The sequence below is a fragment of the Aptenodytes forsteri genome, unplaced genomic scaffold, assembly GCF_000699145.1.
Source record: "Aptenodytes forsteri isolate BGI_AS27 unplaced genomic scaffold, ASM69914v1 Scaffold16, whole genome shotgun sequence".
Taxonomy (NCBI): Eukaryota; Metazoa; Chordata; class Aves; order Sphenisciformes; family Spheniscidae; genus Aptenodytes; species Aptenodytes forsteri.
Genome location: NW_008794753.1, coordinates 4,319,458 through 4,335,006, shown reverse-complemented (window position 1 = coordinate 4,335,006; position 15,549 = coordinate 4,319,458). Strand labels below are relative to the sequence as shown.

The window sequence follows — 15,549 nt, the reverse complement described above, 5'->3', positions numbered from 1 at the left end:
CTGGCCAGCCCCAGCGCTAGGGTCAGATACGGAGCTGAGCCCTCCGTGGGCTGCCAGATGGTGCAGGGTTTGGCTCTGCCTTTTCCCTTTTGTCAGTCTGACCTCGCTTCATGGCAGCCGCTTTCTACAAAGCTGGTTGGGAAGGGGAGCTGGCCACAGCAGGGGCTTGCTTGGCAAGGAAATACCATCCTGAGGACTGCATCCAGATGCCTGTAGGCCACTTCTGTCCCTGCATCTGCTCTGGGCAGAAAACCAGGTGTCCTGGCTGCCTCTGCAGAGTTACTCTGCAGAGAAGACCAGTGAGGAACTGGATATGGCCCTCAGTTTAAAATTCAGTGATCTCTTAGGGCTGGGAGCAGCAGGGCAGGCAGAGGGCTTGCCCTCCCAAGCACACTGCTCTGTGCAAGTCAGCAACCCACAGCAGCGGCTGCTGGAAGGTGCTAACACTTGGAAAGCTGGCAGGTGTTTGTGCTGCAGCCAGAAGTGCTCAAGAAACTGAATAACCAGGCAAGAGGTAGATGTGTTGGCCGCAGAAGCCTGGTGTATCTGTCCCCCGGTGAGCAGCTCTCCCAAGCTGCCATGTGCAGTCACATTGATCGGTGACAGCGACATGCGCCTGCACAGGGCCACCAGTAGCAAGGTGCGAGATCCTGGTTTCAAAACGCTGCAGAGACATGACCCAGCTTCTAAAGCAATTTTAGTCCTGCTCCCAGAATGGCAACTTTCCTCCCCGGCTACATCTGGGCTAAATTTGTCACTCTTTCAAATGCTGCCCTTTCAACATGCAGGCCGCTCATTTCTCATGCTTTCCAGCACGCTTTTGTGCGCAGCTGCCGTGGTCTGTTTGGCTCTTATTTCAGGTCCTGAACTCCATCTCTCTGTTCGTGCGTCTGTGCCTGAGTTATTGCCTTGTTCCTGCCATACTTCTGGGGCAGAGTGTAGCTACTTCCAGCTGCTGCCCGGCGCAGAACATAGCGTTTCGGGATGAAATGTGAGCATGCCCTTAGCAAACGGGCACCGTCAGGGGCTTGCACCAAGAGAGAGCGGGGTTGTGGGTGTACACAGGACCTGAGTATCCCATCCCTGAGTGCTGCTGTCCAGTTGACCACTAAGGCCTGCTGCCTGCTCTTTCTTCACAGCTACCCCGTAGCAATTAAGGATTGTGATAACAAACTGCCGCTGAAATGGCAGCCCCTGCCTTCTGAAACCATAGCTGGAAAAACCAGAGAAGTATTGAAACACCACGGGCTGCTGTATTTCTCTCTGCTTTCTGATTTCCAAGGCACAATTTCAAACTTCTTTTGCTCCAAGAATAAACAGCAGAGAGGTGCTTTTAAAAAAGAAAGTAGAGCCTGTGACCTGCTCGTTTGGCTTCAGGAGTTTGGAGAAAAAGCCCCCGTAACTGAAGGCACGGTGTAGCTGCAGCAGAGCAGCCCACCCGGCCAGCTCCCGCTCCTTCACTGTGCGTGGACTTGCCGATCTTTTTATTGTATTTACAAAGACACTCGAGGTTTGGGAATTCCTTGGTGAGCACTTTGTATGAACGTGTCTCTTCCTGCCGGCTGCCTGCGAGCGGCTCCCTGAAACCACGGCTGATGTCGGGGAAGGACCCGCTGGGCAAATCTGCTCCCTGTTCCTGCTCGGAAAACCCAGCGCCTCCCTTGCAGAGGCCCTGAGGAGTTGAGGATGTGCAGGATTTGCTCTAGTCTGTGATGAGCAACTCCCTCACTGCCCTGTGGGTGGGGGAATCCACCAAAATATGTCATGCTCTCACGGCTGGCCGACCGACTGAAGCAACTGGCATTTCTGTCAGTCCTAGATGAGAGGGAGGTCACTGCTCCGTCTCCTCTGCCCGCTGCCTCCCTGTGCTGGCACTCCCGGGTCTGGCACGGTACCACGAGCCCTCAGAAATCTCTCTGAAGTGCGGGGAGAAGACAGTCATGACGCAGACATGGCCTAGCAGAAATGTCCACGGGAAGCTTTGCTCTGGTTTTGTTACAGAGAGAGGAAGCAAAAATAAGAGCGAAGGAGCTGCTCTGGCAAAACCGATCGCTGCAGAAGAGGCGGGAGAGACGCAGCCCTCTTGCAGGCCGGGACTCCGGCAGCCGGGTGGCACATGGCGTCTCAAGGCAAGACAGTCATGACGCAGACATGGCCTAGCAGAAATGTCCACGGGAAGCTTTGCTCTGGTTTTGTTACAGAGAGAGGAAGCAAAAATAAGAGCGAAGGAGCTGCTCTGGCAAAACCGATCGCTGCAGAAGAGGCGGGAGAGACGCAGCCCTCTTGCAGGCCGGGACTCCGGCAGCCGGGTGGCACATGGCGTCTCAAGGCCAGATGAAATACGGAGGCGGGTTTTGGGGGGTCCCCTGCCCGGTTTTTATATGTGAGGGTGCACCTGCCTGACTTTTTCATCTGCTTGGCAAGACGAGGTGTCAGATGTGGGAGCTACGTGCAAGGCAAGGAAGCGGGGTGGGATGGCACAGCTCCCACCTCCAGCACTGACACTCTCGTTGGTGAAGGGAAAACAGTCTCATGGCAGCAAAGATGCACTGAAAAGGTCGTTTCTATTGTGGTGGCTGCTGCTATTGCAAAAGACGGTGAGCTGCTGGCTCCTCCCTCCGGGGTGAGATACAGGCAAGATGACCTCGCCATGGAGGGAGAGGAGAGAGCTTAAAAGGTCGGAGAATAAACCAAGCATTAAAATTGCAGGCAAGTCCAGGCTGGTTTCCTTGAAGGACACTAGAGACACTGCTGCTTGACTGAGCACAGTAGACACTCCCGGAGCTGATCTCCCGATACCAACACGATCTTTCAATATTTCCTTTCGCTTCTGCAGTGGGCTGAAAACATCTATCTTCTGAAATATTTATCTCATCCACTTCTTCCCGTAGAGATCAAAAGGAGCGTGAAATGCACCTGTAACCTGATGGAGCATCTGGTACCTTCGGTAACTTTTAGCAGGGGGAGGTGCCCAAGCTCTAAAGGATCAGACACCAATTACCACAGATAGGCAAAGGGCACTCACTGGTAGAGGTGACAGGCACCTCGTGTTACCTACAGCATAACAGGAGTACTGAACTCTCCTGGGAAGAAACTTAGCACGAGTATTTGAACACTAGGATAGAGGCATTGAGAGAGTGAGATATACCCCATGTCCCTCGGAGTGGGAAAACAGGTGCTCGGTGCCACCGTGCCTTTCCCAGCTCGAGCGGGTCAGGGACAGCCAGGAGGCTACTTGTCCCACCCCGAGTGCAGCGTTTTAGCTGCACATGGCTCACCTATGGCCTGGGACACTGGGAGTGCAGAGCATTAACTACCATTCCCGCTTCTTGCAACATCTAGGTCTGATTCCTTTCTGGATCGTATCTGGTATTACTGCTTGCACCCAAAACACTCCTAAACTAGTTGTCTGCCCAGCAGCTTTCCTGCAGCCTCCTGTCAGTGCCGCGCCTGCCCTGTACAGTTCAGGAAAACTGATGGTAGCCTCCGACTGTAGCCTGACTGTCCACAAGCAGCAGAACAAGTCGGCTTCCTGCAAAACCCATGCACAGAGCCTTCAAGCAATGGCGGCAGGAGAGGACACACAAGTCTTTTCCCAGCAACAATTTAGCAGCTATACATTCAGGGTGAAGTTCTCCAGCCCAGCCTCAGCTGACTGAGCTTCCTCATTCCTTTCAAGGTGCCCAAGCAGTGAGCTGAACTGGCAGCACCCCCCTTGCAGCAAACATCTGCAGCTTTGGCTTGTGGGGAGCAGCTGAGAACAAAAGTGCTTCCCCAGGGAAGATGAGGTCCCCAAAGCAAGGGCATTGCTTAGAAAAGATCCGGCTGACACGGGTACATGCAGACTCCCCACATCCCAGCACAGAGCCTTGCCCCATCCAAACCTCCCTGGAGGGCCTAATGTCATCAAAAGTGTCTTCAACATTATGGTTTCTGGCCAGAAGCCCTCCCAGTTCCAGTGAGATCTTCAGGCCAACTTTGCAATCCCTGAGACATTGAGACAAACCAGAACAGCTTTCCCAACCATTTTGCTCAGTATTAAATTCAGTGACTTTTAGCACAATCGTTTATTAACTGCCAGCACTCCACCTGGGAGTACGGTACATGGCTGGGAGGGAAATTAACTGTTCCTGCACCTGCAAAGTGAAGGGAAAACATTACTTCCTCCAGATTTGTGTGGTAAGGCTAGAAAACACAAAAATCTGAAAAATTCAAACCAAGCAAGAAGTCAGCAGTGACCGTTCAGGATTTAGCCATGTCCCTTACCCTGGGGACTTCGCTCTGCATGAGGAACTAGGCAGGAAGAGCCAGAGCCCCCTGAGACAGGAGCTGGCAGTCCCAGAGACCCCTTCCTTTCAGCAAACCTGTCTGCTGCCCTCCTCTGACCTTCTTCTGCTTTGCCTAGCTCCGCGTGAGTCTCCCAGGAAAGCCCCGCATAATGAAATTGCCTGATTCCTCCAGCTGTTCCCCCATTACCCACCCGCCATGCCAAGGCTGCTGTATTTCCACCTGCCGCTGAGAACGCGGAGAGCGCTTAATGGATTATGGCTGGATAAACAGTAACACTGAGCATATGCGAACACTGCGGCCTCCCCTGTGCCTGCCGTGCTCCTGCTCACTGGAGGGAGCGAGGTCTGCTGGGCAAATCTTTCAGGGCCTGAGGCCGCAGTGCCGGGCGTTCCTGGACGCAGCTCAGACTGGAGAGCCTGGCTGCATTGAGGGGGACTGGGGAGGGCAGAGGCGATGAGGATCGATGGACCGAACCCGGGAGCTGCCGCTGTGTATTGACTTGTGCTCACTGATCTGCGCAGGGACCCCAGGAGGAGCTGGCTGAAGGGGGGCTGCTCGAGTCCTGAGTGCTTCTGAGACAGGAGAGAGGACAGGGCCCTCTGGATCAGGCTGTAAGCGACATGCGACATGCGACAGCCAAGATGTGTCTCAGAGGGGTAGGCATGGGGACTGAGCCAAAGAAGAGGAGAAGCAGCCCACCTCCCTGCATACTCTGTCCTCCAGGGCTCCTCAACCAGCACATCAACTCCTACATTTTTGTATCAACAGACACATAATGGTTTGATTTCTCATTCTTTAAAACTCAGTACTCATTCAACAGTTTCACACACAAACAATGTAGACACAGGAATGTACACAGAAGTATTAAATGAGATAGATCTTTATTAGAAGCTTCCAGCATATTTTATCTGTTCTCCTCCTCCACAAAACTCCTCTTACTGGATACACAGCTACTATAGTCCATATAGAGCCTGTACATCTCTATCTCTCTCTTTACTGCTACATATCTCACTGTACAATTGTACAGTGTGCTCTCTTATCAGCAATAATACATGGTCTTCAGTACAATCCTACACACATTAAAATTGCATGGCACTCTGCATTACAAGGAAAGAGCTAAACCTCTCCTCTCTGGTTTCGTAAGACAAACATTGCCACAGACCGTTCCTATAAAGCTCATAGGCAGATCCGCACAGGTATTCTGGGCAGATTTCCCCCAGTACCTTTGTGGACCTGGTCCCTAAGTACTTAACAAATCTCACATTCATGCTGTTATCAGACTTGGGAGTGAAGAAAAACTGTCATGAATAATGCCCTTGAGTGATCAGGAAGGCACTAGAGACAGGGAAGAAACCAAACCACTTCCTTTTCATTTTTCCCCCCATCTTCTGTTCTGGGTCTTCTCCAGCCCTCTCCAGCCCCACAAGGTTACACACTCAGCCACAGCACCTCCTCACCCGACATCTCCTCCCCGCCAACTTTATGTCCCTAGGATGGGAGGCAGCGGAGGGACCAAGTGATATATCTAGACCCTTCACCTGGTGATTGTCAGAGCCAAACATGTATATGTGCCTTTTCCTCCTCTCCAACATGCTCCTGTCCTCGTCAGGGCTCTTTCCTGAGGCTTCCCTGAGCTCAGCCCCTTTCCCTGCTGCCCCTGCAGCCCCTTTCCATCCTGTGCAGCCTCCTGCAGGGCCCTTCCCGGCTGCCCCTTCCTCTGGCTCTGGCTGCGTGACACCTGCCCTTCCTCTGCTTACGGGGGTGAGGTGTGTCCTTGCAGTGCTCACTCAGGTGCTCCTCACCTGCAGGGACAGACACCGCAGCTGCAGCTCTGGCTCAGCAGGGCTGAGGCAGCCACATGCAACAGAAACACTGTCTCAGCCTCCTGAACTGTTAGACTGAGCCGTGACTTCTTGGAGTGAAATCCAAGAGGATGAGTCCTCCTGCGGTGAGCCAAACCAGCCATGGGAGACCTGGGTCTTGCCAAACGAGTGGCCCCTCCATCCCTCTTTAGCTGCTGCCCAGCTAGCCGTGCGCAGCCAGCACATGCTTAGCAAAGCACCATGTTTGGACAGAGACAGCTTTTCCCCAAAGCCCCCTCCTCTCTCCCTTCACAGATACCCCAATTCTTTCATAGGAACGAAGCACTTCCCTGGTTTCTTCTGCTCTCTCCTCCCTCCACTACCTCAGTGCCTTCCTTTGCCACCACGTGACTTCAGCAGGGAGGACGGACAAGCAGCGCCCTGGAACAGACACTGTGACTACTCCTAGGAGATAGCACAAGTATGCAAGAAGTGTACAAAGAAAGAACAGACCCAGCCCACGCTGGGCTCCTATCCTGTCCCGTACAGGTACAAACTGCCTACCGTATTGTAAGTGACTATCACCGGAAGGATCCTGCTTCCTGTGACGTCCTGTCCCGTTTAGGGATGGGTCCAGAGAAGTCTTGGTGCTGGGATCCAGGCTTCTCACACTGCCCAGGAACAAAATCCCCAGCCTCTGCCTCCACCATCCTCGCCTGTCCTCAGGAAGCACCTCTGGTGTGCGCTGAGCCTAGGTCCGGGGGTGTCCTTCTCTGACCTGCCTTCGGAAGTAGCGGATGGCAGAAAGCGTGCCAAAACTTGCCAGGAACACTGGAAAAGAGCCCAACACATTTCCAGAGTGAGTCTGGGTGCTTCTTCCAGACCTGAAGATCTTTTTCCAAACTTGAAGATCACAAGCTACTTGGCTCACTCTGGTCCATGGGACCTAGGGGGGTCGCTCCCCTCCCTCTCTCAGACCCCTTCTGCCTTCGCTCTTCATCCCCACCACACTGTGCTTGTTCCCAGTGCGTTCAGTCCTGAGCTGCCCACAGCCTGGCCGACCACATCTAGTCCTATAGTTTGGGTGCAAGGATCACACCACCATTTCACAAGAAACGTCTGTTTTTAAGGGAAACACAACATAGACTTCATGCGTGTGGTAGAGATGGGTGGTGGTTAGATATACAGGTTCATGTGGAGATCTAATGGGTCTAATCTCGGATGAGAAGGCCACAGTAGGAAATCTCACCAGGGCTTCAGGACAGTCCCTTCATTTTCTACTTCTGTTTGGACCAGGAAGATGCCAAGAAAAATATCATTTTGTGGGTTATCTGTGGATACTCTGATCCCAGCCAAAAGCAGAAAATACCCAAACCCCAGAATCAGAAAACATAGAGATACAAAAAATAACTAATCGAGATTACACAGAGAATCAAGCTCTTCTCTGTACTTTCAGCTAATGTTTTTAGCTTGTCTTATAAGAGAGGTAAAATTCCCCTGATCTGTTCCCAGGCAAAACTGGGAACCCAAGCCATGCCTTTGGACTTCCCAGTTTAAATTCAGACTTGATTTTGATTCACATGTTAGAGCCTGGGACATAGACAGGGAAATTCAACTTGTTAGAACCTAAAATGCCGAAAGAGAATTGCTAGTCCAGGATGTCAAACTCTCTCTTGCCTCCCCTCCTCGCCGGGGTGCTTACTGCACGCTGGGTTATGCAATCCTGAGGGCACGAGGCCCATACCCCGCTTTTCGCACCCTCTCTGAGGCCACATCCACCATCTAATACTAAGAAGGCAAGGAGGAGCAGGCCAAAAGCTCCTTGTGATGACTGCGCTGAGCAACTTTAGCTAATGAGCTATTCTCAGCCCGGGGTGTCAGCTTCCTGTGTGACCTTAGTGGGGAACATTCCTCCCCCGGACAAGCAGCAAGAAGCCCTGGCCCCGGCGTCTCGCCCCGTGGCGGGGGCTCTCCGGTGCCCAGGGGCTGGACCCCGCGCTCAGCTGCTGCAGCCAGGGCAGGGCTGCCGCACTGGCTGTCCCGTGCCCTGCTCATCCAGCGACCCGTACCCCTTGGGCCACAGCTCAGCTAATTCGTGCTGCCCGAGCTTCCTCTCTCCCCACCAGTTATTCAAATGCTGTGGTTGGAGAGGAGAGGAACCAACAGAGCTCCGTTTACTCGCAGGACTCAGTGCACCAGGATAATACTTCAGCTATTTAGAAAAAAGATTATACCTTTACAGCACGTTAGAAAAATATGTGCATTTGTTCTAGCTGAGATGACGAGTATAAACCTGCATACTCGAGGTCCTGATTCAGGTTCTAGCCAGCACGGATCCTAAAGAAACCTCTCTTCCCCTGACACACTGGTACTGGTCCCTGTCAGAGGCTGGATGGATCAGGGCCAAAGCTAGGAATACAGACTTGTCCTATGGCTCAGTTCAGGTCAGCAGTCACTTTGTGTGGGGAAAGAACAACATAAGTGAGTAGGAATCAGGACTGCCATTTCTATAGGAGAGAGAAGGTATTAGAAAGTAACAGGACACTTTGGAAAAGCAGGCAAATGACTGCATTTTCCCATAGGCACTGTTAGGTGTGTTAGCATCCCTGCCTTTCTCCCTGCCACATCTTCCACAAGGTCCTTCCCACCCCTCTCCCGCCAGGCTGGGCACCATACGTACTGGTCTTCCAGGCATCCGGAGCCTGCAGGTCAGAGGTCTTCACTGCCCAGGATGCAAAGGCACAGAAGACGAGGCACATGTCTTTGTGGGTCAGCGCCAGCGGAGCCTCAGGCCTCCCTGCGAGAAGAAGAGCATGAGGCTTGGGGTTTTACGACGCCTCCTCTGCCACAGCAGGCTCCAGTCCCTTTGGGGCAGTGAGCCCCTTGCACTCCCAGAGAAATACATCTTTGTCACACATTTTTCCTCCCAGAAGACCTTTTTTCACCACTGGCCAAGTCAAACATGTCTAATTAGGACTCAGGTACGTTTCCTAAGGAGAGGGGCACATTTTTCACCCCCTCAGTTTTACACTTTGTTAAGAGCCCAAGGCAAATATTTGTTAATGCTACCCATGGGCCTGGGAGGCACAGCCAGCAGACGTGCCACCTCCAGGACCTCCGACTGCCTCACCACCTCCCTGCATTTCTTCCTAGTGCACCCCTGTGGGGTGGCTGGAAGCGGGGAGTAGATTTAGGAGAGAGCAATTCCTGGGCTGGCTCCTGGGCGATGCACTGGGACTGCAGGCAGGCCCCTCTGGGCAGGGTCGCCTTCCTGCAAGACAATGCCCCGAGACGCACGCAGCTCTAGTACAATGCATAGCCCCCTGAGAAGCACCAGCGCTCAGCATCTCTCCACAGATCCCACCTCATTCCCGCTGCCTGCTAGGACCAGGGAGGGAGACAGCCCTGAGCGCTCTGCATTTCGTTCTCTGCTGGAGTTCCAGTCTAGCATAACTTGAAGACATGTTGCAAGAGTAGGTTATTTTTGCTCCTATGTTTATCTGATCAGGCTTTTAATTAAAGCCGGCTTATTAATTAGCTATGACCATGGCAAACGGTTTTTTCCTCTGTGCAAACAGACTGGAAGCTCTATTTTGAGGCACCCTTTGGGATGACTCATTCATTGTTTGATTTTAATATTAACTGTGAGGCACCGTGGCTGTAAGCATCATACGAGCTTTAAGATAAATATGCTGGCTGTCCTAGTGGGTCAGACTTGCCCTCCCTTTATTCCTGCTTCTCTTACCTGCCTCCAGTAACAGTTAATGTTCAGGTAACCTCTGAGGTCTCTGGAAGGTGTTTTCAAATTAGGGTGTGTTTTAAAGTCCCCCTCATCTCTTTCAGCTGGAAGCCTTGAACATGTTCCACTCTGTGCACACCTTTTCCCCCACCAATATTAGATCGATTAGCAGCCCAGCCTTAACGGGACAGCAGCTCAGCAGCCATTGCCTTATCTCAGGGGCATGAGTTCTTCAGTACAGAAGGATTCTGCTGCTTTGCCTCCCATTCCCTCATCAGAAATACAGGTATGTGGTTCTGCAGGCAGTTGGATGACACTGGGATGGGGGATTCCTATCTCTACCAGACCTTGCAGCCATGTTTAACGCAGCTATCCACTTCAGTAAGTTTTTCTTGGCCAGAGTGCAAAAGAATAGATTAGATCCACAGTAAGTTATATCTATTCAGGGGGACAACTGAATCACCCAGGACAGGGACTTGGGGCCAGACTGAGTTTCAGCCTGTTGCATGCACGCTATCATGACCACCTTTGCCCCAGGACTGGAGTTTGCAGGGAGCAAAGCAAGTTATGCCCAGAATATACCCAGATCCCTGTCCATGCCTCCTGCAGCACCGGGAGCCAGCCTGTGGGGCCTGGCCAGCAGCACTCGCTTGGCATAGGGACAGCGTGAGCATCACAAGAGAGAACCAATGCGACACAGCATGTCATGGTGGTGGCTTTAGCCACGCTTCCAAAGATCCCTGCTAAAGCCCAGGGCTGCTGTGTGGCAAGGTAACGTGCCAGGAGTGTGATTTCAGACCAGCTACACCTGGCAGAGCCCACCAAAATGCTCCCATCTGTACGGTGGCCTTAATGCCGCTGCGGCTGGAGTGGAGATGGCTGCAGCAGGGCCCGAGCTGGCTGCCAGGCTTCCCAAGGGGTGGTGGGAGCAGGGGAGACCACACAAGGCAGAGGCACATCTCTACGCGCGGCGGCGAGCGGGGGCTGTCGGGCAACGGGCAGGGGGTAACAGTGCTTTACCTGTCAGCGCAAGGGCCATGTCCAAACCTTCTGGCCGCGCCTGGCCTCTTCCCAGCGGAGCCAGCGGGACGAGGGGGAGCTTCTCTCCGGATCCTCTCCGCACGAGAGCCTGGGGGCCTGGGGCTTGGCCTCTGATGAGATGCATTGGCCTTTGCAGAAGGGACTTCAAAGCCCCCACAGCTTTCTTCACCTCAGAGGCTGGAGTGATTGAGAAAATCCCTGTCCAGCCCACCCTGTTCCCAGGCCTGTCTGGAAAGAAGTGTTCATACACCTCAGGGACCGAAATAACCAGGGAGTCTTTGACTGAAGCCGAGTCGGGATCCTCATTTTGCAGCGGAGCGTGGTCCAAGCTGCTGAACTTCTTTCGCTTCCTGTCTTTACCCTTGACTTTTTTCCTGTTTCCTTCTGGTTCATTGAAAAAATATTCATACAGTTCAGGCAAGGATATTTCCCTTTCCAAGGGTGTTTTCTCTCCTTCCATTGAGTTCCCCATTCCTTCTTCTTCCCCTTGGGAGTCACAGAACAAATAGTCGTACATCTCGGGCCAAGTCACGTCTAGGGTGTCTGCCCTTGCAGAGGCCTCGGCTGCAAAGCAAGGGGGGCCCAGCTCCCTGGGGGTCTCAGCTGGAGGCTCCCCATGAGCTCCCTCAGCAGCAGCCCCTCCAGAAGCTGCCACGCTCTTGGGATGGAGAGGCTTCCCCAGTGCCTCCTGGCATGCCGCGCCTGGAGGAGCCACGGCTCCGCTGGCAGGGATCACCGGCACATTGTCACATATGCCCAAGCCACCAGCCTGCCCTGGCTTTGAATGCTTGGTGGCCTTTGCCTTCCCCAGGGGCTGTGTCCCTGGCTCCTTCACCTTCTGCTTCGGGGGAGTGCTCACGGCTGGATCGCTCTCATCCGTGCCAGGGCCGGGCACCAGCCGTTTGCTCTCCGCTGCTTCCTCGCTCCCCAGCTTCACAGGAGCTGGCTTGGCTGCCTTCTCCTTCCCTTTGCTCTTTCGTGAGGACAATGGTGAACTTAAACGTGCCTTCACGAGTACGCCAGTCCCCTGTGCTGCAGCCCCCACAGGCTCCCTGTCCCCCTGGGCTGCCTCGGTGGCACTGGCTCCACGTTGCTTGCGGCTCCTTCTCAGCTGCCCTGGCACCTTGGGCCTCACAACGTCTGAGGAGCCAGCCGGGGAGCTTGGCTCAGCAACCACTCTCTCCCCTCTCGCCTCCTCTCGTGCCGGGCAGCCAGGTGCTCTGGGCGCAGACTCCAGGACTGGGCTCGGGGGGTGGTCACGCGGGGGTCCCTGTAGCCTGGGCTCTGAGCGGGAAGCGCTGCTAGGACTCTTCCTTGCCGAACCCTCTGGGGAAGCAGCCAGTGCTGATGAGCTGTCCTGCACCGGAGCCCCCGGCTGTGCCGCCACTGGGCTGCCGGGGCTGTTCTGGCTCCACGTTGCTTGCGGCTCCTTCTCAGCTGCCCTGGCACCTTGGGCCTCACAACGTCTGAGGAGCCAGCCGGGGAGCTTGGCTCAGCAACCACTCTCTCCCCTCTCGCCTCCTCTCGTGCCGGGCAGCCAGGTGCTCTGGGCGCAGACTCCAGGACTGGGCTCGGGGGGTGGTCACGCGGGGGTCCCTGTAGCCTGGGCTCTGAGCGGGAAGCGCTGCTAGGACTCTTCCTTGCCGAACCCTCTGGGGAAGCAGCCAGTGCTGATGAGCTGTCCTGCACCGGAGCCCCCGGCTGTGCCGCCACTGGGCTGCCACGGGGCTGTTCCCCTCTTGCGTCCCCTCCCTGTTCAGGGGCGCTTGTTCCAGCCGGGTGGCTGGGAGGCTCCATGGCCTGACTGCTGCTGGCTGCTCCTTTCTCCGATGCTGATGCTGGCTGTGGTGCTGCTGCTTCACAGGCTGTGTCCTGCCCTGGGCTGCTCTCGGCTGTGCCGCCAGCCGGGCCGGCAAGGGTGGCTGCAGGGGGACAGGGGGGCTGCCTCCCCTGTGCGCTGGGCATTGGAGCGGACGAAGGGCAGTTGGGCTTGTCGCTTTTGCACAGAAACCTGCCAACCGAGCCCAGGTCCGCTTCGTCCTCGCTGCCCGAGAGAAGCTCCGGCAGGGTGAGGTGCCCGCCGGTGGGCCAGCACAGGGAGGCGTCTACAGGCACCCCACGTGGGGCAGAGCTTCCCGTGCCAGGCCCTGGCCTGCTGCCCACTCTCACTGCAATCTGCCCGTTTGTGCTGGTGCGGCAGTCCCTCTCCGGCACGCCGTCCCCTTGTTCAATGTCACTGAGACCCTGCTCCTCGGCCGTGGCCAGGGCGGCCGGTGCTAGGCTGCATTCCTCCGACGCCAAGAAGAATTCAGCCCAGTCCCTGTCGTTCAGCTGGATGCTGTACTCAAAGTTATCCATGCCTGCAGCAGCAAAGCAAGGGGAGGGGGCCAGAGAGATCAGGGCATGAGGAGGGGGCACCAGCATCAGCAGACATAGCCGAGGTGTATGCCCCTAACCCTTTCCTCCCCGGTTCCTGCCCTGCTTCCCTACCATCCGCATTCACTCATCCTCACTCGTTTCCAGCTGAAATCAGTGGGAGGCAAGGGCAGCTCCTGGCAGACTCAGCAGGACAGGTATTGCTGTGCTGGACCATAACCCAGCCAGCAGTGAGAGAGACCACTACTACCCCCCTCAGGTCCCTTCTGCCTCTGCTCCCCCAGCACAGCAGCACAGAGGGTTTGGGATTCTCTCCACAGCAACACAGCAGCGTTGCACCTCACATACCCCTTTCCTACTCCTTTTGCCTACAACCCATTTAAAAAAGTGGGGGATTTACGCTCTTGAGCATTCCTGCTGCCACAGCATCATGCATGAAGGTAGCATGAAGCACAGTCCGAACAAGGACATTTCAGCAAGCCACAGCAGCCCCTTCCATACCCGTGGCTCTGGGGAGGGAGATGCAACAGAGCCCAAAACCAGCAGGGGGGATCCAGCAGCAGGAGAAGCAGAGAGAGCACAAAGCTGCATCCTACCTGTACCACAATCTAAGTCGGTGATGGAGCCATTCAAAGAGCCACGCAGGAAAATCCTCCCAGCACAACATGATGCTGTACCCTTGACGGGGGCAGAGAGCTCGGCTCCAGCACAGATCCATTTGGAGGCTAAAAATAGACACACACACCCTCCCTCCCCAGTGTGTCACTTGAGATCCGAGCGTGATGGGTTCAGGGAGGGCAGGCCCATATATAGAAGCTGGTGGGGAAGATGTGAGGGTGCCAGCCAATGCGTTTCTGTCCCACAGCCTCTGGGGTCTCTGGGACCACTCCTGATGCCCACTGCTCGCTTCTGCCCTCTGCCTGGGGTTGCTCCGTGGGATGGCCAGCAAAGGGGCCCGGGCCCAGGCCACAGAGCTCACAGCCTTTAGCACAAGGTGGAGCGTGACATCTGGATGGCAATGACTGTTCTTTTTTCAACATACCCACCTCTTTGCCTCAGTCTGTAGGTTACCCATTTCTAGGGTGACAAAAACATGCCTCAGGGGCATTGTTCGCCTATTGATAGCTCTCCTAGGGCACTTATTGCCCGCCTACTGCAGATTTACATCAAAAGATCACAGCCAGTGTCACGGTCTTGTGACAAACCTTGCACGGTGCGTGGCAGCGGTCCCACGCCACCCAGGAGCATCTGGTGTGGGTGGCAGAGGGAGCCTTGGGTTGGAGACTCAGGGTGAGCCTGGCACGAGGGAGTTACAGGGGAAGCGACTGGCCGAGGGCGGCCTGGCGGGTCAGCAACCAGAGCCAGAAATAGCCCTCAGCTCCTGCGAGTCCCGGAGCGTGCCTCCCACTGCATGCCCTCCCCTGTCCCAGGGGCCAGAAATACATGCCCTGAAGTAGCTGCCTGCAGCACAGTGCCTGTGAGTGTGAGCCCAAGCCCAGCTCCAGGCCCTGCTGCCCCAAGGGGGGCCAGCACTGCCCCGAGGCTCCAGCCACCCCTTCGGTCACCAGGCTGCTGTAGACCCCAAACTGGAGATGGCCAGCCGTGTAGATGCTGTGGGAGCCGAGAGGGACCCACGTGCTCTGCATCCACCTCGGGGGTCCTCGGCGGGGCCGGGGTGCTGGCCATGCCACACTGCATGCTCCAGGGAGCCGGGGGCCAGCACCCAGCTCCTGCCCCGCAGGCCAGAGGGCAGCCGGGCTTCTTGCCCTGCCCTGCCCTGCCCTGCCAGCACCGGCCATCCTGCGGGAAGGAAGCTCCCCGTCGTGGCTGCCTTCACGCACTGCACTGCCAAGGAGCGAGCCAGAAGCGTGCAGCCCACCTGCAGCTGAAGCTGAAGCACACTGCCCCATGCCGCCGGGTAAATATTGACCAGGACACGCTTCCTTTCTCCATGCTCCGGGCTGACGCACACAGGGAGCTTGTCGAGACGAGAAATATGGAAGGAAAGAGGTCTGCTGTCTTCCCATCCTATCTCATTTTTGATCTGGCTACACCCTTCTCCCTCTCCCCCTCACACGCGCTCACAGACACAGAAGGGAAACCAACTGGCTTCCTTTTCTTGGCTGCAGTCAACTTCCTTCCCTTTGAGTCCGGCAGCCAGGGTTAGTCAGAGAAACCTTTAAACTCTGCCTTGCAAACCGCAGCAGAGAACATAAAAGAGACAGAGGCAGCGAGACGGAACTGGAAGCCAGCAGTGGGCTGGCGGCCCGCGTTATCAGTGTCACATTTAAAACCAACGCT

At 55.4% G+C, this 15,549-nt stretch overlaps 1 protein-coding gene across 1 annotated transcript; it reads right to left on the bottom strand.

Moving 5' to 3' along the window:
- Positions 1-5,152: 5,152 nt before the first annotated feature.
- On the bottom strand, positions 5,153-13,989 carry PERM1 (PPARGC1 and ESRR induced regulator, muscle 1). Its single transcript, XM_019470741.1, is given in 5 exon segments — positions 5,153-6,923; positions 8,773-8,889; positions 10,852-12,269; positions 12,272-13,232; positions 13,845-13,989. Coding segments are annotated over 4 exon segments (2,574 nt in total). The 5' UTR covers positions 13,231-13,232; positions 13,845-13,989; the 3' UTR covers positions 5,153-6,843.
- Positions 13,990-15,549: the final 1,560 nt, after the last annotated feature.